Source organism: Galeopterus variegatus, unplaced genomic scaffold (genome assembly GCF_000696425.1).
Source record: "Galeopterus variegatus unplaced genomic scaffold, G_variegatus-3.0.2 Scaffold3134, whole genome shotgun sequence".
In the NCBI taxonomy this organism is placed as follows: domain Eukaryota; kingdom Metazoa; phylum Chordata; class Mammalia; order Dermoptera; family Cynocephalidae; genus Galeopterus; species Galeopterus variegatus.
The window spans coordinates 182,066-208,485 of NW_007729245.1; the positions used below are offsets into that span (position 1 = coordinate 182,066).

Sequence of the window (26,420 nt, forward strand, 5' to 3'; positions counted from 1 at the left end):
ATTCGCAGAATTTCAGAGACAAAAGAGAAAAAAGCTAATGTGTAACTCACTGAAGAAAGCAGCATCTTCTGCAAAGCTGATCACATGGGGAAACCACTATCTAATAAAACTGTGATCCCCTGAAAAGGAGGTATGAACTACCTCTGCATTTTCTGGGAACACATTACTGGAGAGGCAATATCTGAACTGAGACTGAAACTTGAAGTGTGATGAAAGTCTTAACTTGAGATGCTGTTTTGTGAACCAGAGGAAGCATGAGTCTAAAAAATTAATGGACAATTATTTAAATATATCTGCCTTAAAACTGGAAGTCAAATGTGAAAATTTTAACTTATTAAATATTTGTTGAGTTTATTGGCTATTAAATAGTCACAAAACTTGTCTGTCATCCAACCATACTGCTTTTATCCCCCCAAAGTCTTACCAAGAATATCATTCTGGGGTATCCAATCGTAGAGCCGAGTATTTGTTCCTAACGTGGCTGGTTTTTTTCCTTTGTATCTCCATAAAACCTGTGAAGATGAGGCTTTAATTTTGCAAGTAAAAACACACAATGAGGTTATCTTAAGGCTGTAGAATTAAATGGAAGTCACATAGCCACCCTACCTTAGGTAATACTCGATAGGGGGTACACAGGGGTAGCTTGCCAACACTGAGATAAAACTGTTTACATCTACCTCTTTGCAAAGGTTTGCACTAATAGTCTATTACAAGGTCAACAGCGCATCAAAAAGATTAAAGACCATGATCAAGTGGGATTTATCCCAGGGATGCAAGGACAGTTCAACATTGAACATCCTTGTAATGGTAATGCATTCTATCCACAAAATAAAAGACAAAACACCATATGATTATCTCAGTAGATGCAGAAAAAGCATTTGATAAAATTCAACATTGCTTCAGAATGAAAAAAATTGACAAATTAGATATAGAAGAAATGTATCTCAACACAATAAAGGCCATATATGCTAAATTCACAGCTAACACCATACTGAAAGGGGGAAAGTTGAAAGCTTTTCCTCTGAGAATGGGAACATGAAAGTGATGCCCACTCTTATTTAATATAGTGCTAGAAATTCTAGCCAGGGAAATTAGGCAAGAGAAAGAAAGAAAGGGCATCCAAATGAAAAGAGAGAAAGTCAAATTTTTCCTGTTTGCAGATGACATGATCTTATATGAGAAAAACCTAAAGACTCCACCAAAAAACTCTTAGAACTTTAATGAACTCAGTAAAGTTACAGGATAAAAACTCAATTAGTAAAAATTGGTAGTGTTTCTATACACTAACAATGAATAGGTGGGAAAAAAAAAATCACAAAAGCAATCCCATTTACAACACCTTCAAGAAAGTTAAAATACCTAGGAATAAATTTAACCAATGAGATGAACAATCTCTGCAATAAAAACTTCAAAGCATTGACAAAAGAAATTAAAGAGGACACAAAAAAATGGAAAGATATCCATGTTTCATGGATTGGAAATTTTAATACTGTCAAAATGACCACAATACTCTAAGCAATCTACAGATTCAATACAATCCTTCACAGAACAGCAAAGACATTCTTCACAGAAATAGAAAAAAAAAAGTATTAATTCATAAGAAACCACAGAAGATCCTAAATAACCAAACCAATCCTCATCAAAATGAACAAAGCTGGAGGCATTAAACCACCTGACTTCAAAATATACTACAAATTGTGGTAGTCAAAACAGCATGGTATTGACATAAAAATAGACACATGGACAAATGGAACAGAATAGAGAACCAAGAAATAAATCCAGGTATCTGTAGCCAACTGGTTTTTGGCAAAGATGCCAAGAGTATATATCAGGGAAAAGATAACCCCTTTCATAAATGGTGCTGGGAGAACTGGATATCCATACCCAGAAGAGAAACTAGACATCTATCTATCCACCATATAGCAAAATCAACTCAAAATGGATTAAAGACTTAAATGTAAGACCTCAAACTATAAAAATAGATGTAAACATAGGTAAAACACTCCAAGACATTGGTCTGGGCAAACATTTTATGGAGAAGCCTTGTAAAGTATAGGCAACAAAACTGAACATAGATAAGTAGGATACATCAAAATCAAAGCTTCTCCACAGCTAAGGAAACAATCACCCAGCAAAGTGACAACTGGCCGAATGAGAAAAAATGGTTGTAAACTATTCATCTGACAAGAGATTAATATCTAGAATATATGAGAAATTTAAACAACTCAACAGCAATAAAATAAAATATAATAAAATAAATCCCATTTTAAAATGGGTTAATGACCTTAATAGACATTTCTCAAAAGAAGACATACAAGTGGACAACAGGTTATATGAAAAAAAAAATGTTTAATATCACCCATTATCAGGGAAATGCAAATCAAATGCAGGACATCATCTCACTCCAGTTAGAATGGCTATTATCAACAGACAAAAAATAACTAATGCTGGTGAGGATGTGGAGAAAGGGGAACTGCTTTACACTGTTGTTGGGAATGTAATTTAGTAACCTAATTATAGAAAACTGTATGAATGTTTCTTAAAAAAACAAAAAACAGAATTATGATATGATCCAGCAACACCTCTGCTGGGTATTTATCCACAAGGAAGGATGTTAGAACACTGAAGAGATATTGGCACCCACATGTTTATTGCAACACTATTCACAATAGCTAAGATATGGAATCAACGTAGGTTTCCATCAACAGATGAATGGATAAAGAAAATGTGGCATATATAGACAATGTAGTTCTACTCAGCTATAAAAAAGAATAAAATTATGTCATTTGTGGCAACATGGATGAGCCTGAAAGGCATTATGTTAAGTGAAATAAGTGAGGCACAGAAAGATAAATACCACATGATCTCACTCACATGTGGGAGATAAAGAAAAAATAGTTGAACTTATAGGAGTAGAGAGTAGACTGTGGTTACTGGAAACTGGAAAGGAGGGATGGGAATTGGGAGGGGTTGGTTAACAGATACTAAATCTCACCTAAATAGGACAGGTAAGCTGTAGTTGTCTATAGTAGTTCTAGCCATTTATAATTAAAAATAAGTTGTTTGTTCCCAGTTGGCTAGAAGTGAGGAGCTCAATGTTCTCATGGAAAAGAAATTATAAAATTTTGCAATGACAAACATGCCAATTATCCTAATTTAATCATCACACATTGTATAGATGTTTTGAACCTCATAAATATGTACAATCAATATATGTCAATTAAAATTAATTAATTATTTTTTAAAATAATTAAAAAGTATAGAATTATTATTTTTATATGTATCAGTGAAAATATTTTAGGAGTGACACTGTAAGAAATAGAAGAAATATAGGACTAGTTTAATCAATGAGAAGATAGGGATTAAAAATCTTCAAGACATACATGAATATTACATAAATTTACTTTTGTAATGTTATTCAGAGATCCTAGGTGTCATGTTTCAAATGTGGTGTTTTTCAAAAATAAAATTTGCTTTAGATTTTGTGGTCTGGTTTTTGGATGATTGGTTATCTTTTTATTCCCACTGTTTCCTTCCTTCCTTCCTTCTTATCCTTCTTTCTTTCTTCCATGCGTTTCCTCTCTCTTTTCTTCCTTCCTTTCCTCCTTCTCTTCTTCCTTTCTTTTATTTTTTTGAGGGAAGATTAGATAAGGGGTATGCCTACATTCCATTTTTCACTGAAGTATTTTAATATTTTAACCATTTTTACATTTTTTTCTTTTGGGGAAATAAGGAAAATTTTAGATTAAATACTAAGAGTTGGCAAACTTTTTAACAGACAAGCTTAAAAATAAAAATCCTATTTTTAACATACCTAATTAGTATACTTATCTTTATAGAGTTTTATGTACTATAACCAATATATAAATATAAATAATCGAGGGATATTTCAAGAAAAGGAGTATATAAAGAGAAAAAGTGTGGAATTTTAGTCATAAAAAAGTTGTTAATTGAATGTCACCAAATAGAAAATGCATATTGTTTAACAGTAATATTAGAATTTCAATTGTTTCTAACTGCAGAGTATTTCATTTAGAAAGACTAAGTGATTCTAGGCTTCTATTTTTAAACCAACTACACTTTAATAAAGCCAAGACATTTGAGTACATTTTTTTGCATGATTTCTCTCTGTTCTGTGTAAACGTTTTCTTTTCCTGGACCTTGAAGCTCAGACATCTCAGAATTTTTGAGAGTGGACAGTGCAGGCCAAAAGATCTCAAATACTAAAAGGTTAGTGGGGGTATAGCGTTTTCATCTCTATTATATTAAAAATACATGACTACAAAAAACCATTTGTTTCTATGGTAATGCCAAAGCTCACCAGTCAAATGACCAAATGTGCCTAAATGCACCATTTTAATATCTTACAATTTTTCATTTAAAGCTGGTGACAGTTATGCTCATGGTATAATGAGTTTCAATGTTCATCCGGAAAGACACCAATAAGCATACTCTTACCCCACTGTGGAACAGCTGCCCACCAAGATCGGAGGTCGTACTGACCTTCTGTGGAATCTGGGCGAGGGCTGAAGCAATGAGATTAGCCTTTTCTTCTGTGAGGTTTTTGACCATGGACCCCAGAGAAAACACCACAACACCATCTTCACCTGAGCTCTGGACAAAGTCTTCCATTTCCTGCAGATATAATATTCTCTCTATCACAAAGGTGCAGCATCACAGGAAAAAAAGTTCACCTACACTTCTAAATAGAAAAAGTCATGAGAAGTGTCAGAGACATTGTTAAACTGGTTTGTCTTCTCACATGTAGAGCCATCTGGTCTCTATAAGGAAAACATATTTCTGAAAGTTATGGCTTAAGTATAGAATCAGTGATTACAAGTACAAACATGGAACCAAACCATCATGGAAATGAACAGGCAATACAGCACAGCTCTTCTCATGGTAGATAGAATTGTTACTCTGAAGGCTTAATCTTACAAAACATCAGAGTGGTTTGCAAACTTGTGAAAATATTCCAAGGAAGGGTCCAGAGCTAGGCTTTAAAATTATTAGCATGCCAATTATATCCAATAAATTATTAGTAAATTGACCCATCTGTTCCTGTTAGACAAGCATTTACATTCATTTTCTCAAGTTTATGCCTTCCCTAATTAATAGGGCTAAGGGGAAATTTGTTAGAAACGTGATATATAGTAACATGTTTTAGAAGTTAATCTCCTGCTATACTCATAATGACATTTATGAGACAGTGCTTCACTGCCTTCCTGATGTATAAACTCCCACATGAGTGTTCCACTAGCTGTATGGCCTTAATTTGAGCCTCAGACAAGAAGTAAAATATAAATTACTCTGCAAACAAAATTTTCTGGGTGCCTTGGATTGAAAGTTGCAGGGGAGCACCAAATCGAAAAAGCCAGAGTTTGACAAAGATCCTCTGATTTGACACGACGTTTTGCAAGGCCTCATCGTGGGAGGAGGTGCTGCCATTCTACCCCCCTTTCTTTTGGAGTTCCATATGCTTGCTTTGTCTTATTATATTCTATTTCTTACTGCCTCATAATTATCGCTCTGGGGGGATTGGGAGTGAGACTGAGAATCATACCAGAGTGCTTAATCATATTAATGACACTCCTGAGAGTTATGGTCATGGGTTCCCAGGAGATGGTTTGTGGTAGCTAGGACCAGAAGGGGACAATGGACATATGTACACATTTACTTTGTCTGCTTCCTGGAAGGATTGTTTTTAGTGCAATTAGTAAACATAATGAAAATGTTATTGAAAATTTACCCAAAAGCTGCTAGGCAACATGGTTAAACAATAACTGGTGAAGGGAACTTTGACTTCCTGCTTATACCCTTTGATTAAAATACAAGTTTGGATTATAATTCAATAATGTCATACAGAGTTCAATCATCAACAATTGATGATTATTTGGGACCAGTGGGTTGTAACGTTCTTGTTCAAAGAAAAAACATTGTAATCATGGAAACAAACTGTAATGTTATTTTTCTTAGAACACATGTCACTCATAAAAAATATTATGATATTGTTCAATGATTATTTCAATGATTATGTTGCCTCCAAGAAAAGGTATAAAAAGTGTGTACATGCTTCAATAAAATGTCAGCATTCAGCAGATCTCTTGAGTCTGTGTGTTTGCTGTCCATTCCATCGCCAACGCTGCCTTTCCTCCCTTTTGGGGGTTTTTTACCAGTGGGGACCCTACAATCTTTGTGCTGGGGCTGGTCCCCGGCAGAATGTCTCCCCCAAACTTAATTCCCACTATAACTGTTAAGAGTGGGAAATCCTATTATGGTAATTGAAAGGCAGGGCCTTGAAGAGATGATTAAGCAGATGCTTCAATGGTGGTCATGGCATGGTCTGAGGGCTTTAAAAGAGAGCCCATGAAGAGCTGTCTCTTTCTCTCTCTGCTCTGCCATTTTCTGCCATGTGAGATCCCTGCATTGCTGTAAAGCCACCACCAAAGAAGGCCCTTACCAGAAGTTTTCCCTGGATTTTGAACTTCCCAGACTCTGAAATTGTAAGGCATAAACGCCATTTTCTTACAAATTACCCAGTTCTAGATATTTTGTTATAAGCAACAGAAATGGTCTAATACACTGGGTCATCACTTACAATTTTACAAACTGGGCACTGAACATTCTGTGATTGAGGCCTTTCACATAATAATCTATGTGAAGGATGCTTTCTGGAGATATGTCCTGCATTTCCTGTGTAATTATTTGTACTTGCTTTGGAATTACTGTATTTCTCAACTTATGGCTAGAAAAATTGTTATGGGAGGAATATGTCTTAAATAAAAATAGACTGTTATTTTCAGCCTAGATACTCTCAGAAGAATCTCTCTGAAGTCAAAGGAATTGGTTTTTCATCATTTTGACTTACCTACTGAATAGATGTTGACTGAATAAAATAAAACATACACATACACACGCACACACATATGCACTTTGGATTATGGATTTGACTGTCTTCTATTGCATTTTCATTCTGTGTATCCACTGATTGGCATAATTATTTCATCAGACATATAATATGTGAGTGGTATTTATGATGCCCAAAATCTGTTTCAATAGATCAGTTTGGAATTGAATAATTTCCGTCTCTTGAAAAACATGTTTGAGTGGTTTTTATGAAATTATATATGTGTACGAAAAGTGGAATTGGGAGGTGAAATACAAGTGTGGCATCAAACATTATCTAGTGAGCCATGGATATGTCAAATTTCTTTCTGTAATTTTATTTACATATTTGTACATTTTCTCTTGTAATAACATCACTCAGTAAAGCTTGCCTGCAGCTGTAACTTGACTGGCAAGAAAAGCATATTCAGAATTCTGAAATGAAAATTTTAACTAAAATATACCTCTCATCTTAAATAGAAATTAAGAACTCTCCTGGAAATACCAGTTAACTTGCAACCTTCTAAAGAAATTATGCTCATCTGTATACAAACCAGATTAATGATTGTCTCTCTCCTCACTATTGAGGAGTTAAATATAACATTCTTACCATGTTTTTCTATTACTCTCTTTTGCTTCTCAATACTTTTTATGTGCAACATTTCTGGCACCTCCACATCTCTTCTTTGAAGACTTTGGAATATGGTATACAATTTTCTTTTTCACTTCAAAAAAAATCTGACATCAAGTTCATAAAGAACCAATATAACATTTGAGTCTCTTAGTTTTATGATTTCTCCTTTATGTTGATGACCCCCAATCGGTTTCCAATGCTCTCTGCTGAGACTGAGACATTGTACTACCTAAATGATTTCTAGAAATGACCTGAAAATTCCTACAGTTCCACAAAATGAATAGGTCAAAAATTAAACTCATCATCATCAACTCAAAGGAATTTTTCAACCATTTTTTTTCATATCAGTAAAAATCACCACTATCCAAGAAACCCCCAAGATTAAAATGGAGGAGCCCAACATGATTCTATCTTTCCTCAACCCTTACTTCTTACCAAATCCTAAAGAATTCACCCATGAAGTTTATACATCATGAAAACAGAAAAGCACTGTCTCATAAGTGTTATATCTCTGAATCACTTTGATAAATGTCCCTGTTTATGACTCTATGAGGCCTGTTTGGAAAAACTATAGCAGTCTCAGTGATTTCTATGGCTCTGGTTTTCTGTGCCTTCGATCTAGTATCCATGTGATACACACACTGATATCTTTAACATACCACTTTAAGCATTTAATTTTTCAGCTTAAAATCTCAGTGTAAAGTCTACAACACCTAATATCACTTAGAATAGACATCCTATGGTAAGGAAAATAAATTTGAAATGGCAAATTGAAAATATTCAACAGCATTAGTCTGTCTTTGAGACTATAAATTTTAAAGGAAAATCAGGTAATTTAGTATTAGGTGCATAAGATCCTTGAATGTCAAAGACCTACCTTAGGTAAAGGTTTGGCAGGTTTGCAGTGCAGTCCTCCAACAAATTCAAAATTCGGTAAGTATGGACGAGGAAATTCAAAATCCCAGTATGTTCGAATTAGCCAAATTTCTGCTTTCCCCATAGTCTCACATAAAGTAGTGGATCTTCCTAAAGCAAATGAAGAAATTTGGGTGAAGGGAATTGGCGTACATGTTTGCTGAGAAAAACAAAACAAAACAAATGTATCACTAATTTCCTGATAAGCTATGAAGGAAAAAATAATTTAGGTCTTTCAGAATATTTATCATGACTATATGTTAAAAGAAAGAGGAAGTTAAAGGAATAATGAAGGAAGATAAAAGGAATGTAGGAAGGAAGGAAAGAAAAGAAAGAAGAATGGGATGTGGGAAATGAGGGAGGGAGAGAGGATTTGGGGACAGTAAAAGAAAAGTAATATGTAAGTGTAAATAACCAGGAATTTGACTACAGCTCAAACTTCTGAAGAATTTAATGCTAATTTTTTTCTCTCCAGTTAAATAGCAAATGATAGATTAGTCCCACCATATCAGCAACCAGTCACCTCTCAATAGTTTTCCATTTTCAAGTCAAGAATATATCTCTGTCTTGTTACAGTCTCTGATTCACACATATTGTTGAAGAACCTTACCAAGCTCAATCCATCTTTCTTTCCTTCATAAAATCCATCTCTTAAATTGTTTTGCCATTATTTTCTCAGTACAAATTCCCTGAGTAATTTTTACGCTCATTTGGGGTGTGAGATGCACATGTACGTATCAACAATATCACACACTTATTTTAGCATTACCTTTAAATGATGTTATTTGAAAGAGACAGATCCTAAGTTAAGTTTAGGAGTTTGATTGAGAAGAACAACAACTGTTTGCAAATGAACAAGTCCATCACTTCTACACTTAGAAAATATGTTCTGCAAGTAAGGAAATAAAAACTCTGATAAGAATCCTTTCTTATTGAGAATTCTAATCCAAATTGGTGATAACAATTACCCCTGCATGAATAGCCTGTTTTTACTTTATTTTTTTAACTTAATTTATTTATTTTTGTATGTTTGTAACATAGCTTATTGTACATATCTGTATGGAATCCCACTTTTTCATGGTGTATAATTTTTTTGATGAGTTAATGTATCAATACCTAAGTGCAATATGTTATGCTCATATGAGGATAAATACTATATTCAACATTATACAATGTGATTATTTTTTGTGTCCCTTTATCAATTCCTCTATTAACTGCCCCCTTCCCCCCTTCCCCTTTCCCACCTCTGGTAACCTCAGTTCTGTTCTTTCCTTTTGAAAGCTTAATATATTATTGTGATTGTTGTACCGTTCTTTCTTTTTTATGTATTTGTTTATTTCATAGTTCCCACTTATAAGTGATAACATGTGGTATTTCTCTTTCTGTGCCTGGCTTATATCACTTAACATGATTTTCTCTAAGTTCATCTATGTTGCTGTGAATGGCAATATTTCATTCCTTTCCCTGGAAGAGTAGTATTCCATTATGTTTATATAGTACATTTTCCTTACCCAATTGTCCATCAGTGGACACTTAGGTCAGTTCCAACTCTTGGCTATTGTAAATAGAGCTGTGATAAACACAGGGGTGCAGGTATCCCTTTGACATGATAATTTTCATTCCTTTGGATGTATAACCAACAGTGGAGCTGCTGGATCATATGTCAGTTCTATCTTTAGTTGTTTGAGGAACCTCCATACTGTTTCCTGTAATAGCAGCACCAATTTACAGTCCCACCAATAGTGTAGGAAGTTTCCCTTTCTCCACATCCTCATCAGCATTAGTTATTTATTGCCTTTTTGATAACAGTTGGTCTAACTGAAGTGAGATGATATCTGAAAGTGGCTTTGATTTTCATTTTCCTGATGGTGAGTGATGTTGAGAATTTTTTCATGTATCTGTTGAACATTTGTATATTTTCCTTTCAGAAATGTCTACTCAATTCCTTTGCCCAATTTTTAATTGGGCTGTTTTTCCACTGTGTATTTCTTTGAGATCCTGTATGCTCTGGATATTAATCTTTGTCTAATGCATAGTTTACAAATATTTTCTTCCACTCTGTAGGTTGTCTGTTCACTCTGTTAGTTGTTTCTTTTACTGTGCAGAAGCTATTTAGTTTGATATAATCCCACTTGTTTATTTTTCCTTTGTTGCCTGTACTTTTGGGGTCATATTCATAGTTTTTGTCCATTCCTATTTCCTGAAGTGTTTCCCCTATGATTTTTTGGGGGGGAAGTTTTATAGTCTCAGGTTTTATACTTAAGTATTTAATCCATTTTGTATTGATTTTGGTATATGGTGACAGGTACAGATCTAGCTTCATTCTTCTACATATGGATAGTTTCCATGGTAACATTTATTGAAGTGGTTGTCTTTTCCCTAATGTATATTCTTGGTGCCTTGTCAAACATTGGTTAGTTTGGGGCTGATTTCTTGGTTTTCTAGTGTAATGCATTTGTCTGAGTGTCTGTTTTTATCTAGTACCATGCTGTTTTGGTTACTATAGTTTGTAGTATGTTTTGAAGTTAAGTAGTGTTAGACCTCCAGCTTTATTTATTTATTTATTTTTTGCACAAGATTACTTTGGGTATTTGGGGTCTTTTGTCATTCCAGGTGAATGTTCGCATTGTTTTTTCTATTTCTGTTAAGAATGTCACTGTTACTTTTATTTATTTATTTGTGACAGGGAAGGCGATTGTAACCCTTGGATTGGTGTCGCCTGCACCATGCTCAGCCAGTGAGGCACTGGCCATCCCCATATGGGATCCGAACCTGTGGCCTCGGAACTCCCAGCGCTGCTGCACTCCCAGCACCGCACTCTCCCAAGTGAGCCACGGGGTTGGCCCATCACTAGTATTTTGAGAGGGATTGCATTGAATCTGTAGATTGCTTTGGGTAGTATGGACATCTTCACAATATTAACTCTCCAATATAACAGTATCGAATGTCTTTTCATCTTTTTGTTTCCTCTTTAATTTCTTGTAACATGATTTGTATTTCTCTTTGGAGAGATCTTTCACCTTCGTGGTTAAATGTATTCCTAGGTATTTTATTTTTTGGTGACTATTGTAAATGGGCTAGCTTTCTTGATTTCTTTTTGTGCTAGCTCATTGTTGGAGTATGAAAATGCTACTTATTTTTCTGTGTTGAGTTTGTGTCCTGCAACTGTACTGAAATTGTTTATCAACTCCAAGAAGTTTTTTGTAGTTTTCAGACTTTGTTCTATATAGGAATAAGTCATCTACAGAAAGGAGTAATTTGACTTTGTATTTCCTTATCTGGATGCCCTTCATTTCTTTCTATTGCCTGATTCCTCTGGATAGTACTTCCATTACTATGATAAAAAGGAGTGGTGAGAGTGGGCATCCCCATCTTATTCACTCTTACTATCAGGATGATAACGGCAGTGGGTCTGCCATATACAACTTTTATTATGTTGATATACTTTCCTTCCATATTTACTTTGCTGAAAATTTTTATTATGATGGGATGCTGTATTTTGTCAAATGCTTTTTCTGCATCTGTTGAAATAATCATGTTGGTTTTGTCCTTGATTTTGTAAGTGTGTTTTATCACATTTATTGACTTGCCTATGTTGAACTATCCTTTGCATCACTGTGATGAATCTCACAACATTTTGGTATATAATTTTTTGATGTGTTGTTGTATGTTAATATTTTAGTAGGACTTTTGCATCTATGCTCATCAAAGATGTCAGCCTATAGTTTGTTTTTTGTTGTTGTTGTAACTTTGCCTAGTTTTGGTATCAGGGTCATTCTGGCCTTATAGAATGAGTTTTGGAGAATGGACTCTGTATCAATTTTTTGGGAATAGTTTGAAGACAATTGGTATTAATTCCTCTTTAAAAGTTTGGTAGAATTCAGTAATAAAGCCATCCAGTTCTTGGCTTTTCTTTGTTGGGAGACTGCTAATTACTGCTTCAGTCTCATTGTTTGTTATTGGTCTGTTCATGTTTTCTATGTCACTTTTGTTCAGTCTTGGTAGTTTGTATGTGTCCACAAATTTGTCCATGTCCTCCAGGTTTTCAAATTAGCTGGCATATAGCTATTTATAATAGTCTCTAATGATTCTTTGTATTTCTGTGGTAGCAGTTATAATGTCTCTTTTTCATTTCTAATTTTCATTATTTGGGTCTGTGTCTTCTCTCTATTTTTTTTAGTTAGCCTAGCTAATGGTTTGTCTCTTTTATTTGCCATCTCAAAAAAATAATATTTTGTTTCCTTGATCTTTTGTATCATTTTTTGGATTTCTATTTCATTTAGTTCTGATCTGATCTTAATTATTTCTTTCTGTCTACTAATTTGGTGATTGGATTGACTTTGTTTTCTAGTTCTTTGAGGTGTAGTGCTGTTTATTTAAAATATTTCTATTCTTTTGACATACACACAAAAAAGATTCAGCTCAAGTACCAGGACCCATAGAGCAAGAAACCCTTAAAATGACTAAAAGGCATTCTGCCTTAGATACACAATTAGGCCCAGAATTGCCTTTGGAGTAGTGGCTCTAGAAATTTCAATTGCTTATGCTGGATACCAAAGCGAAAAATATTTGTTGTGCAATGGAAAATAATGCCCAAAAACGTAACAAGAAGTAGAGGTCAGTGTAGAATATATGACCAATGATTTGTCATTTTATAACTTTTGCTTCATTTGAATTTTTTAAACATTTATATCTGTTATTTTTTCATGACATCAAAAATGAAATTATACTCATAGTGCATTGCATTTGCCTAGTAAATAAAGAACATGAAAAACTGCAGGAATGAAAATCCTCATTGCAAAATTGAATGTCTATGGTCAAAACAGAGTTAGAAAAAAAGAATTTTTACTCTTTTAAGTTTTTGTGTTCTGACTTTGATGTAATATAGCATCACTCATTAACTATGAATTAAAGATCCTCTTAGATCTTATACACATTAACAGTGAACCTCTATATAGACAGGATCACATTTTAGCTCAGTCTAGTTGAAATACCAAGATTAGGCAGGAGAAGAAAGGTGAAAATTAAGAAACAAGAGGCAGCAAACATATGGTGTTAAACACTGACATACAATGGGAAATTAGGATGAAAAGACAGGTCTTAAGCCAGAATGAATGAATTATGGAGAAAATGAACATATGTTCACATTTTTCATAAAAACAGTAGTAGTTCCAAATCTTTGCTATCAGAAAAGAGACCTGGTTGTACAAAAATGAGGGTCACTATCAGTATGTATGCTGCTGAGTGGAAGATACTTTTTTACCCATTATTATCTTATAACATTTCTGTTTCCTCTTGCTCTTGTGTGTTCCCAGAAAGCCTTTTTCAAAACCCTATTCATACTAAAGTTTCACAATGATATGTTTTTGTTCTACCTCTTCAATTTGTCTCTAAAGGCAGAATGGTGGCCAAGATCCTGGTCATATTTACCTTAAATTCAAGGAGTCTAACACACTTCCTGCCTAGCACACTGTAAGACAGTGCTTATGGGTTGTAAAAATATTTACTGTGAAATCAATGCAGTGTAAATTCAAAATCATGTCTAAAGCTAAGAATTTTTAAACTGGGCTCCTTAACATTAGTTCTATGAAACAACATATCTATTAGAAAAATAGTATTATGTCCTGAATTGTGTTCCCCCCTAATTCATATGTTGATGCTTGACTGTATTTGGAGTTAGGGCCTTTAGAGGTGATTAAGGATAAATGAGTTCAGGGTGGGGGGCTAACTCAATATGACTGGTGTCCTTCCAAGAAGAGGAAGAGAAACCAGGAATGCACATGGGCAGAGAAAAGACCAATGTGAGGACACAAGAAGGTGGCTATCTGCAAGCCTAGAAGACAAGCTACAAGAGAAACCAGCCCTGGCAACACTTAATCTTAGACTTCTGGCCTCCAGAATTGTGCTAAAATAAATTTTTGTTATTTAAGCCACCCAGTCTATCGTATTTAGTTATAGCATCCATAGCAAATTAATACAATCAAGATAGCTAACTAATATTTTTAATATACAATGTCATCTTTTGTTAGTTCATGTTCCCTCAGGATTCTGAAAAATAGTTTGAGTGGAAGCTGCTTTCAACTCTCAGATTCAGATGAGAGCTGGGTATATGAATTACAAAGCAAAACCACAGAAAAAAATGTAACAACAATCAAGCTGGAGCCACTGGAGCTCAGGGGAAGAAGAGGAGAGAGCTAGGGAGTGCATGAAGGCAGGAGAAACCACCATGAGAGAAAGAAAAAAACTGCTCAGAGTGTTTTGGGCTGTGGCTGCTTTAAGGCTGGAGCTGCTGAGCTCATGGAGCAGGAGCCACAGAAGCCGCAACTGTGCCCTTCAGATGGAGTTACTTGGAGGCAGCAGGGGAGAATAGGGCCTTTGTGCCCGCAGGACAGCAAGACCACTAATAGGGTTCCCAAGGACCCACGCAGGAGCAAGGAGCCAGGACTGCTGAAAAAGGGGAGCCATTCAGAGGCCTGTGAGTCATTGCAAGGGACCAATGCAGGGCCCATTCCATACAAAGTGTTTGGAGCATGGGTGGTGGGTAAGACTGGCCCACCAGGAGAACACTGGGACATGGGACAGCCAAACCGCCCCCCAATCAGTGCAAAACCACTCAGAGGAGACTGGTCAGGAGTGCAGAATCGCATGGGGTGCAGTTTGATGAAAAAACTCAGGTCCAGATCAGAGTTTCTACACAACCCAGGTGCACTGGGTCTCTGGAGAGCCAGAAGTACCTATAAGGTCAACCATTAAACCCTGAGATGCACAAAAATCTGTCCCTAGGGAAACAGCAAAGCAGCACTTTAGCTGAATCACACAGCTCAAGTACTGGTCCCCACAGAAAGTTCCCCTGTTTTAAAAGTAAGCAAAGGACACAAAATGAATTACAGTCCAGGCACACCACCAGCACCTTGGAGCCTGTTGTGGGTCCGGGGCATAGAGCCAGGGACCAGATCCCACTTCCAAAACCAGGCACATCACCAGTGCCAAGGAGCATACCCAAAACATCATCTCCATGTCAGTGGCCCACCACAGGCACCACAGTAACCACGGCTGCTGCAAAAGTGTCTAGATGTCACAATCATAACAGATGGTCCACCAGCCACTGGAGTGAATCAAAATAAGGAGAGTCACAAGCAGAGATTGAAGAAAAGAAGAGGATGTCTCTCTCCACAAAGCTCATTCCAGAGTGACAGAAGAAGCATCTGCTCTATGATAATACTGGGGGCCCTGAACACTCCTCTCAGCATTGGACAGATCATCTAGGCAACAATCAACAGAGTAACCATTACTCTTTCAGAGGGAGAGAAGAAATCTAGAGTTATCAGTAGTGGAAGGGGGGAGGTAGAGAAGGATAGGGCATAAAGGGCATAAAGAATAAGTACAATTTGTAACAATATTCATACTAGTAATATTGATTTGATCCACATACGTCATGTCAACACCGAATTCTAAAAATATGTATAATCAATAATGATAGAATTAAAAAAAAATCAAAAGCACAAAACAGCGGGAAAGGCACAGAATTAAAAATAGGTAGTATAAGCATAATCAGTAAAGTAAAAAATTTACTATCTCTTAATCCCTAAAAATAAAAATACTCTTTTTCAGCTTTCCACTGAATTTTTCAGGTTCCGTATAATACTCCCTAGAGTATAAACCATCCTAAGAAACTTTCCTATATGGACAGCCATAATGAAACCATTCACATAGGACTCAGTGAAATTTCATCCCAAAGTTATCAGAAATGCAATATTGGCAGTTACCCTTGTCCAACAAGAGAATGGTACAAAATTGAGAGTAATAATCTGATTCTCAAAAATCTGTGGAATAAACTCCAGGAAAAGTAAATCATATAAGAATTGTAATCCCATGGCTAATATAGCCCACATTTCAATTTATTACTGGCATCAGGCAAGTAGGAAATTTTCTTACCTGTATGACAAACATTATACTCTCTTTCCCGGTAATAGGTTGAACTTCCTCAAATATGAAAACTCAGCATACTGAATGTATTTGAGACAAGCTATGTCTGACAAAAAATACATCTCCCTTTGGATTGACAATTATTTGTGTGTGTCATTTTCTTTGTTTTGTTTGTCTTAATAACAATCTATTAAGTATCAAGGTATCTTACAAAATAGTTTGATAATTGTATAGAAATAGTAAACATGTCAAGATATTTCTGATTTTCCCTCCCCAATCAGTTATTGATAAATAGTTCATTGCTATCACTTGTAGAGTTTTATGTGAAAATTGAAGTTCTGAAAATGAATTTCCTTTCATTTTTCTCGACTTTTTAAAAAAACTGTCTTTTCATAACTACCTTAGTATGGAAATCAAAGTCTCTTACCTAATGCTCCACTGTAAAACTGATCCCAAAAATGAAAGTCAAATTGCTGGAACCAGAAATTTAAAATAAAGTCGAGCATTACATTTTTCACTCTTTCCATGAAGGTCATTCTGTCTACTAGTCCCCCCATGGCAACAGGCACGTAGGAAGGTGGAGTTGGAAGTTGCCCACAATATTTCTCTATAGTGTTGCCAATAGAGATCCTTAGTGTGTACACAAAAGGGAGTGCAAGAAATTCAGCCACCAGTTCTCCACCAACAAACATAGGGTCTATAAGCATTACATCATAGTTGCTTTCCTGTAGCTTCCTCATGAGTGACTGATTGTAGACAATATTTTCACAGAGAATTCTATTAATTTCAGTTATTCGAAGAAAGAATTCTTGCAGTTTTTTTGCTGATTGCCAGGGTGATAATGTTGGCATGACAGTAACAGCTACTTCTGTAAAATCATTCAATACATTCAAAATGCTGTCTTTGTCGTATGTTACAGAGACCACCTCGAAGTTCAGTGCAGAAGGTTTGCTGTGGTCAATGATCAAAGCCGATGAAGGAGTCAACACTGTCACCTCATGGCCCCTGTCGGTGAGTTCCTTGAGAATGTTCTCAACATTAAGCCAGTGGCTCATGTCAGAGGGCCACACCAGGACCTTCCCACAGAGTCCACAGCCAGCACAGCAGAGCTGCAGCAGCAGGAGTGCAGAAGCCCACTTCTCAGACACCATGCCAGCAGCTCCCTCACATATGCTTGGCGGAGGTAGAGTGCATGCTGGGCACAGAGTTGGAGTGGCAATTTAGACACAGAAGTTAAATATTAATTTCCAGTGATAGGAATTAACCTTTATGTGCAGAGAACTTTGTCACTGTTGTTGACTGGGCACAGTGCTATATAAAATTATTTCAAAGGAGATAAGAACTATTTAAATATTTGGGAGGAATTCATTCCAGAATTCTAAGAACTGTTTTAAATATGTTAAAATACAGAAAACTTTATATTTTTGTATTGATAATTCTTAAATACAATAGAAGAACTTATTTAAGAAAGTCCAGTAAATAGTATGGTATATCTTGTGGAACATGAAGATTGATCATTTGTGGAAACATCAAGATGTAGGTCTTGCCTAAGCCTGGTTACATACTCGTATGTTGATAAGACACGTGCGTCATATAATAAAAGGCAGAATATACTATTAACAGAAGTTACACTGTTTCAGGACCCCAGAAGAAGATGCTGTCACTCCTATCTGAAAGGAATTAGAAAAAGCTTCTGTAATGGAGCAGGCATTTCAGTTGAGCAGGCATTTCAATTTGGCAGAGGTTGTCTACTCAAGATGAGTGGAAAAACTTAAGATAAAATATCATCCTACGGAAATTATAACACACAGTTATAGTTAGTTTGCCATGTATGGAGTACAGGGTGACACAGGAACAGAGTGGAAGTAAAATATTGGTTAAAATAGGAGACTTTGGAGGACCTTGAATGCTCTGCTATTGGGCCAATTTTAATCTCCAAAAAAGATTCTCACTCAGGTTCTCAAATCAGGTTCAGGAGACGATCATATGTGTCCTTTAAGAAAATTACTCAGGCATCTAAATAGGCTTTAATTTGTAGAGAATAGAGAATATAAATAGCATGATAAGTTAAATTTATATCAGGAAAATTTGATGAATATGACAAGGAGAATACAATGTTGGCTTATAGCTAGAAAGCATACAATGAGAGTTCATGACTGATGAGAAGTGAGAGGTGACCAGCAGTTAAAAAAAGGAAATCTCAGTTTGTACCGTGAGGGGCCAGAGTATGATAATGACTCTAGCAAAGACATAAAACACAAAAGTAGAAGTGGCTATGATTAAATTTTTTGACCTGCAGTGTGTGGATTAATAATTGGATATGTCTGTGAAGGTATCTATTGGGAGTGTGAATATGTCAATCTCAGAAGAGAGGTAAAATTTAGAAATAATAGATTCTGTGTCCATGCATCCATCCATATTTCAATGCAATTCCAATTTCTCTTGGAATCCTTTATTATTTCATACCTTAAAGGAATAATGTTTAGCACTTGGTATATGCCAGTTTCTATACTATGCACAGGGCATAAAGAGACAACTGTGATATAGTTCCAATTTCAAATGAGTTCACAGATTATTGCAGAAATTAAATCTGTTAACCAACATTTATTCTGCAAACATAAGAAAGATGGGTCTTGGAAGGGAGGAATTAACTGAGGAGGGGCAAAGCCCATGAAGGAGGTTGCTTGGTGGAGAAAAGAAACAACAACATAATGCTTTAGCTAAGTCTTTAAGAATGGGTATTTCAGCAGGTTGAAAAGTCACATTTCAAACAAAAAGAGAATATTGATGTACATGCATTCTATGAACTGTGACATAAACTATATTAAGGGTTACGTTCAATCACAACATTTGGAGAAAAAAGACCAATTATTGACATTTCAAACTCTTTGTCCTTGAGACTATTTCTGTTTTTCTAAAAAGAAGATCCACAGTAGGTTTGCTTGGAAGATGCAAAGGTAAAGCTAGGATGAAAGAATGCTGCATAATTGATTTTGCATAATTTCTGGTGGTAGCTGGTAGATAGCAGGGCCAAAACAAACAAACAAACAAACAAACAAGAATATATGACAGGGCCGTAAAAGTACTCTAAGAAAATAGAGGTAATTTGTTATAAGCTTAGAGGATAAAATTTCTTTTGTACAGGATAAATAACGTAGAAGTGATAAGAAAAATAAAAACAATTAATAAATTTGTCTACACACATAAGGTAGATAAGTGAGGTGATAAGTTTCACGATATGCTATAGAACACTTTAAACAGAGAGCTAAGCTACATAAGATAGATCAGAAATTGATCTTGAAATATACGTGCATTTAGGGAAATATTGCTAAATTATTTTATTATCTGAGAAAATGAAGAGCTTGTTCAGATTATGTAGTATAATTTATTTTCATAAATTAAAAAGCATAAGCATATTTTCACTTATGGCAAACTGAAACAATTAAAATCCTTGATAAAGTATAAAATTATACTTTTCAAAACTCATTTTTCTTTTCTTTTTGTCTTTTTTACTGACCGGTAACGAGATCGCAACCCTCGGTGTCGCGACTGCACCGCGCTCAGCCAGTGAGCGGGAACCAGTCTCCACATGGGATCTGAACCCTCAGCAGGAGCGCCGCCGTGCTCGTGCTCCCAAGCGGCGCACTCTCTAGTGCGCCACCGAGCCGGGCCAAAACTCATTTTTCTTTTCTTTTTGTCTTTTTTACTGACCGGTAACGAGATCGCAACCCTCGGTGTCGCGACTGCACCGCGCTCAGCCAGTGAGCGGGAACCAGTCTCCACATGGGATCTGAACCCTCAGCAGGAGCGCCGCCGTGCTCGTGCTCCCAAGCGGCGCACTCTCTAGTGCGCCACCGAGCCGGGCCAAAACTCATTTTTCTTTAGCAAGAAAATAAAAATCAGCAGACTACCAAAGCAAAGCAAAAATAGGAATCCTGAAGTACAATCTTTTACTAGAATTTGAATTGTTCCTTTGAAGGATACAAAGAGGTGGGAAAGTAGGAAAGTCTAAATGCTAGCCCAAATCCCCCCGCCACACACAAACACACTCCACATGCACATTTATATTATGCTGGAATCCCAAGATCCACACTTCCTCCTGCAAATGAATTCTATAACACAGACATTTACAGCAAGGGCTGCCTGTCTTCACTTGGCACAGTGTGGATGAAAAAAATCTCCCCTGAGAATAATTAGCACAGTCATCCCTCACGTGTAGGTCCAATTCAGAGAAGCTAGAAAAGCCTCTTTGGAAAGACTTTGGCCCTAGTTTTAAAATAATTGCACAGATAAAATTCCAAGGTAAATAACTAACTCTTAATGAATACAGGTCAAATTTCAAAGTAGATCAGATCCTCTTGATACCAGAAGATGATTTCACGTTTGAGAACCAGCAAAAGCAACAGAGACTAGAAACATTAACATGATGATTTCAAATATTAGCATTACATGAAATAACATATAAAATGATTTAGTATACCATGTTTAAAGTTATATTAGTGAAACCTGAAAATATGAACAAGAAATATTCTGAAAAAGAATCATAAAAATTTCAAAAGAACCAAATACAATTCTAGAAATAAAGAATTCAACAAATGAAACTTCAAAATCAGTGGATAGGTTAAAGAGTAGTTAGACACAACTATAGAAAGAAATAGCGACCCAGAAGAAAAATTTGAAGTTATTATTTAGAATTAAGTTCTCAGAAAATAACACAGAAAAGGAAGTATGATGAATGTTTAAGAGACATGGAGAGTAGACCAAAGACCGTGTCTTTTAGTCTAGTTCTTGGTTTTGCCTACTTGGTGCCTCCTAGCTCAACTCTTCTTCCCCACATACAAGCTTGCCCCTTTTTCATGCAACCAGACTGCACAGCTAAGCCCTATGGTTATGTTCTTTCAGCCAAACCTCCCAATTATCTTTAATTTTTTTTGTTTGTTTGTTTGTTTTTTGTTTTTTCTTTTTGTCTTTTTTCGTGACCGGCAATGGGATCGCAACCCGCGGTGTCGCGTCCGCACCACGCTCAACCAGTGAGTGGACCAGTCTCTATATGGGATCTGAACCCTCGGCGGGAGCGCCGCCACTCTCCCAAGTGCCGCCGCACTCCCAAGCGCCGCACTCTACCGAGTGCGCCACCAGGCTGGCCCTATCTTTAATTTTTTAATGAATAATTTTAGACATAAAAAATTTGCAAATTAACATCACTTACATTGATCATTACTATGAGGTTTGCTTAACGGTGATTTTCTATTTCTATGATTCTTTCTACATTTATTAAAATTCTACTGTATGGGATTTAAAAAGTATGGGCAAACATATGATGAGTATAATTTGCATACTCTCAAGATTTCTCCCAGCAAAATACTTATTAATTACAAAAGTGAAAGTAGGGAAAAACATGGAAAACACCATCTATACTAAGTGATCAAAATTACTCTCACTAGTAATCACCTATCTATGTCATGTACCTCCTGATATGCCACAGGACAGAAGATCACTTCTGTAGTATTTTTACCAAAAATGAAATAATTTCACTGTAATAGTGAGAAAATATCAGAAAAATCTGAATTGAGGGATATTGTAAAAAATAACTAACCAGTACTCTTCATAGATGAAAGACCAAGATAGGCTGTAGGAACCATCACAAACTGGAAGTAAGGAGACTGGACAGATAAATGCAATTTACATGGATTGTAAACTAGATAGAAAAAAAGACATTAGAAGGATAATGGGCAAAATTTTAATAAGATTTCCTAGTTTGATAATTTTGTTATGGTTGTATAAAATGTCAATATTAAAGAAAGTGGTCAATTAAAAATATTTATTATTCCTTCTTTATTGATTACAATTTAAGGGATTGCTTAATGATAATTGCTCAATTAATCAATTAATTAATTAATTGAATTACATATTTATTAAATACGTAATAGTATCATATAAATCTACTCCATTTTACATGTTCTAGTCAATTAGTATTGTTTATGTTGTTGCATGAATCGCTATACATTTTAGAAACTTTTTCACATTGGCTCCTGTGTCTTTTAAACACGGCCCTATCATTTTTGAACGCTTTTTACTATCTGGCACTGAAGATGTTTTAGACTCAATTTCTATTTTCTCTTCCCCAAACTTGGAATCAACTAATTTTCCAAGGAATGCTGTTTAATTTATTAGAAAATGACATATGGGGCTGGCTGCTTAGCTCAGTTGTTTCGAGTGTGACTTATAACACCAAGGTCATGGGTTCACCAGCCACAAAATAAATAAATAAGAAAATGACATATAAAACTCAAGATGTGCATATTCAGTGTGTTTATTGCTCTTGGGTTCTAGGCCTTCTTATTGGACAGTGTTAGGAAATATATTTGTGTATACTGACACACACACAAATATATTTATTCTCTATTTCTAAATCCTTTCTTCAACAGTGAGAAAACTGTCACACTCAGTGTTTACTTATTTGATTAATCTTAGTAAACACACAAAATAGTTTCAGAATGACATGCCCATAGACCTGTAAAAGACAAATTTACTAACCAGAGCATATTATTCATCTTATAAATTTGTCCCTCAAAAGCATTAAGACAGTGGTTGAAGACACCTTTGCCCAAAGATATTACTAGACCCGTATAATTTTAAACACATATTATAGCAAAATTTCAAACATTAAACCTTTCTTTTTTTCATAGGCTACAAAAGGAAGGAAGGAAAAGAGAAAGACTCTTAAGGCCAATACAACGTTATCAGAAATGGGCTAAAGGAGAAACATATTCAAAGTCCATAATCATTCACGAGTACAAAGGTAAGTATTTCTATCAAAATATGAGCAAAAAGGAATCAATGATGAGCAAGAAAACATAAAATAGTACCAAATTGAAATTAACACAAGGGTGTAAGGAGGGCTTAATAAGAAATTTATAAATGGCATGTACAATATTAGCAGGTTAAAAGAAAAAGGAGAGAAAAGACACTAAAATTTTATTAATGGATAAAAAAGTGTTTGGCAAAACTCACCTTCAATTTTTTAAAACCACTTTTTTGAGGTATGATTAGCATACAAAAAGCTACACATACTTAATGTTTACAACTTGATGAACTTGAAGGTAAGTATACACCCATGAAACCATCACCACAATGTGTGCCATAAACCTATCCATCACCTCTTTTCTTCTGCCCTATTATTACTGTTATTTTTATTATTTGTGTAAGTGATGAGAACACTTCACATAAGATCTTCTCTTTCAGCAAATTTTTAAGTGCACAGTACAGGATTGTTAACTACAGGCACTATTCTGTACAGTAGACATCTAGGACTTAGCAAACTTTTGTAATTGAAACTTTGTGCCCTTTGACTAATCTCTCCCTGTTTTCCCTTTTTCTCAGCTCCTGGCAAACACCATTCCTCTCTCTGCTTCCATGAGTTTGAATATTTTAGATTTATAATATAAGTGGTATCATGCAGCATTTCTCCTTTTGTGCCTGGCTTACTTCACTTTGCATAATGTCCTCCAGGTTCATTCATGTTGTTACAATAGCAGGATTTCCTTTTTTTTTTAAGTCTGAATAATATTCCATTTAAGTATATAACACATTTTCTTTATCCATTCACCCATGGATGGACATTTAAGTTACTCTCATGTCTTGCCTATTGTGACTAATGCTGTAATGAATATGGTTGTAAAACTATCTTTTCAAGACCTCACTTTCAAATTCTTTGGATACATACCCAGAGGAGGGATTGCTGGCTAATAAGGTGGTTTTTTTTTAATTTTCTGAGGAACCTATGTAGGGTTTTCCATAGTGGCTGCACCAATTAACAACCGCACCAACAATGTTTGTGTCCCTTTTACTCTACATCCTTTGCACATTATCTTTGCTTTTTTGATAGTAGCCACCCTAACAGATATGAGGTGAGAGCTCTTTGTGGTTTTGATTTTCATTTCCCTGATGATTAGCTGAGCACCTTCTCATGTACCTTTGGCCATTTGTATATTTTTGTTCGAGAAATGTCTATTTAGTGCTTTGGCCCATTTTTGTAATTGTGTCATCATTGTTGTTATCATTACTATTATACTATTGAGTTGTAGGAGTTGCTTATATTTTGGTATATTAACCCTTTGTCAGATAAATGGTTTGCAATTTTTTCCCGTTCCATAGGTTGCCTTTTCATTAGTTGATTGTTTCCTTTGCTATGCAGAAGTTTTTAGTTTGACATAATCCCACTTGTCTATTTTTACTTTTGGTGCATGTGCTTTTGGTGTCTTATCTAAGAAGTAATTGCAAAGGCCAATGTCAAAAAGCATTTTTCCTATGTTTCTCTTTACGTGTTTTATGGTTTTAGATCTTAGGTTTGTTTCAACCTGTTTTAAGATGTTAAAGTGCTCACACTATCCAAAATGATCTAAGATTTAATGAATCCATCTTAAAATACCAATGGCATCTCCATATTGTTCTCCATAATGGGTGTACTAGTTTACAGTTCCACCAACAGTGCAGGAAGGCTCCTCTTTCTCCATATCTTGTCCATATACACAATGGAATACTACTCAGCCATAAAAAAGAATGAAATTCTACCATTTGCAACAACATGGATGAGCCTGGAGAAAATTATACTAAATGAAACAACCCAGGTACAGAAAGAGAAATACTGTATGGTGTCACTCATAACTGGGAGCTGAATCCATAAATAAACAAATGGACAACAAAGAGAGAGAGAGAAAGGAACAAACAAACAAGAATCACAGAAATATGCTGAACTTTTAGGAAACTAGAGGTGGAAAGGGGAGAGGAGGGGGAGCAGTAGGGGGCTGTTGGGAAAATATAGAAATGTGGAGCATTAGAAATCTTGATTCTCATTTGATTTTAGAATAGGATTTTTTTTTTTTTTCCTTTTTGTTGTCTTTTTTCGTGTCCGGCAATGGATCGTGTCCGCCCGGACCGGACTGGGACCGGCAACGGGATCGCAACCCTCGGTGCTGTGCCCACACCTCGCTCAGCCAGTGAGCAGGAACCGGTCTGTATGTGGGATCCGAACCCTCGACGGGAGCGCCACCGCACTCCCAAGCGGCGCACTGTAGCAGTGCACCACCGGGCCGGCCCAAGAATAGGATTTTTTGATAAATACATATATGGGGCAAAAGCCCTCAGGTAGGAAGCAATGGCGTACAGCCAGAGGGCAAAAGCCCATCTAATCAACTCTAATCACTGCTTAGGTGTGGGAATGTATACTTTAATGATTTTAGAGCTAACAGGTGGTTGTTGTACTGATCCTGTTAAAAGATTTTAAGAATTGCTGAAGGAAATGATGTGAAAAAAAAATGTTTACTAGGGGCAAGCTGTCTGTTGGGGGAAACCTTAGAGAAAATTGTACTTAGATTTTATCATAAGAATGTAACTTTTGCTTAAGGAGAGGTTATTCTTTAGATAATTAGCCAGTTTGACTAACTTAACTTTTCACTAATTGTACTTTGGAATGTCACATTGTTAATTTTACTGATATTACTAGTTTCAATTGTTAAGCTATACTTAGTCATAGAAAACTTTTGTCACACTGCCCATGTCCTTGGGTCCTTTTGTAATGTTTGAATCAACTGAATATTCCAAAATTAATATTTTAATAGTACATATAGTATGTAGTATCCAAAAATTAATAATTTAGTATATGTGCCATTAAAATATTAATTTTGGAATTAGACATTCATAGAATAATAAATAAAACATTATGAAAAATTTAGTAAAACAAAATGTATATTATGATTTCAATGGAAATTTATGTAAAATATTTTTCCCTTAATCCTAAATATACAAGAATAGTAGCAATTCCAAAATACTGCATGAAAATTATTTTATTTGAATTTATTTCTCAGATTTAAATGTGAATGTAAGTAGATATTGAAGATTGTTAAATATGTTAAAATTATATAGCTCGAATCCAGCCTAATGAGTTAGAACTTTCAAGAGACTGTATTCTTGTAAACATTTGTTTTTCTCTTTGTTTGAAAGAGAATTTACCAATAATAGTAGCCTTGTCTACAATAAGCCACAGTATTTTTTTTCTCCT

General features: G+C 35.5%; 1 protein-coding gene across 2 annotated transcripts in view; it reads right to left on the reverse strand.

Annotated features, from left to right (window-relative positions):
• The window catches only part of LOC103599872 (UDP-glucuronosyltransferase 2A2), a 44,926-nt gene that overhangs the window by 5,286 nt on the left and 13,220 nt on the right, over window positions 1–26,420 (reverse strand). Inside the window, exons 1-4 of one of the 2 annotated variants that reach the window (XM_008584054.1) lie at window positions 16,788–17,511; window positions 8,397–8,545; window positions 4,504–4,635; window positions 425–512 (exon numbers count right to left, since the gene is read on the reverse strand). In XM_008584054.1, coding sequence (XP_008582276.1) covers window positions 425–512; window positions 4,504–4,635; window positions 8,397–8,545; window positions 16,788–17,511 — 1,093 coding nt within the window. Of the gene's footprint in view, window positions 1–424; window positions 513–4,503; window positions 4,636–8,396; window positions 8,546–16,787; window positions 17,512–26,420 lie in introns of those variants that run through there. The other variant, XM_008584052.1, reaches the window with a different exon arrangement.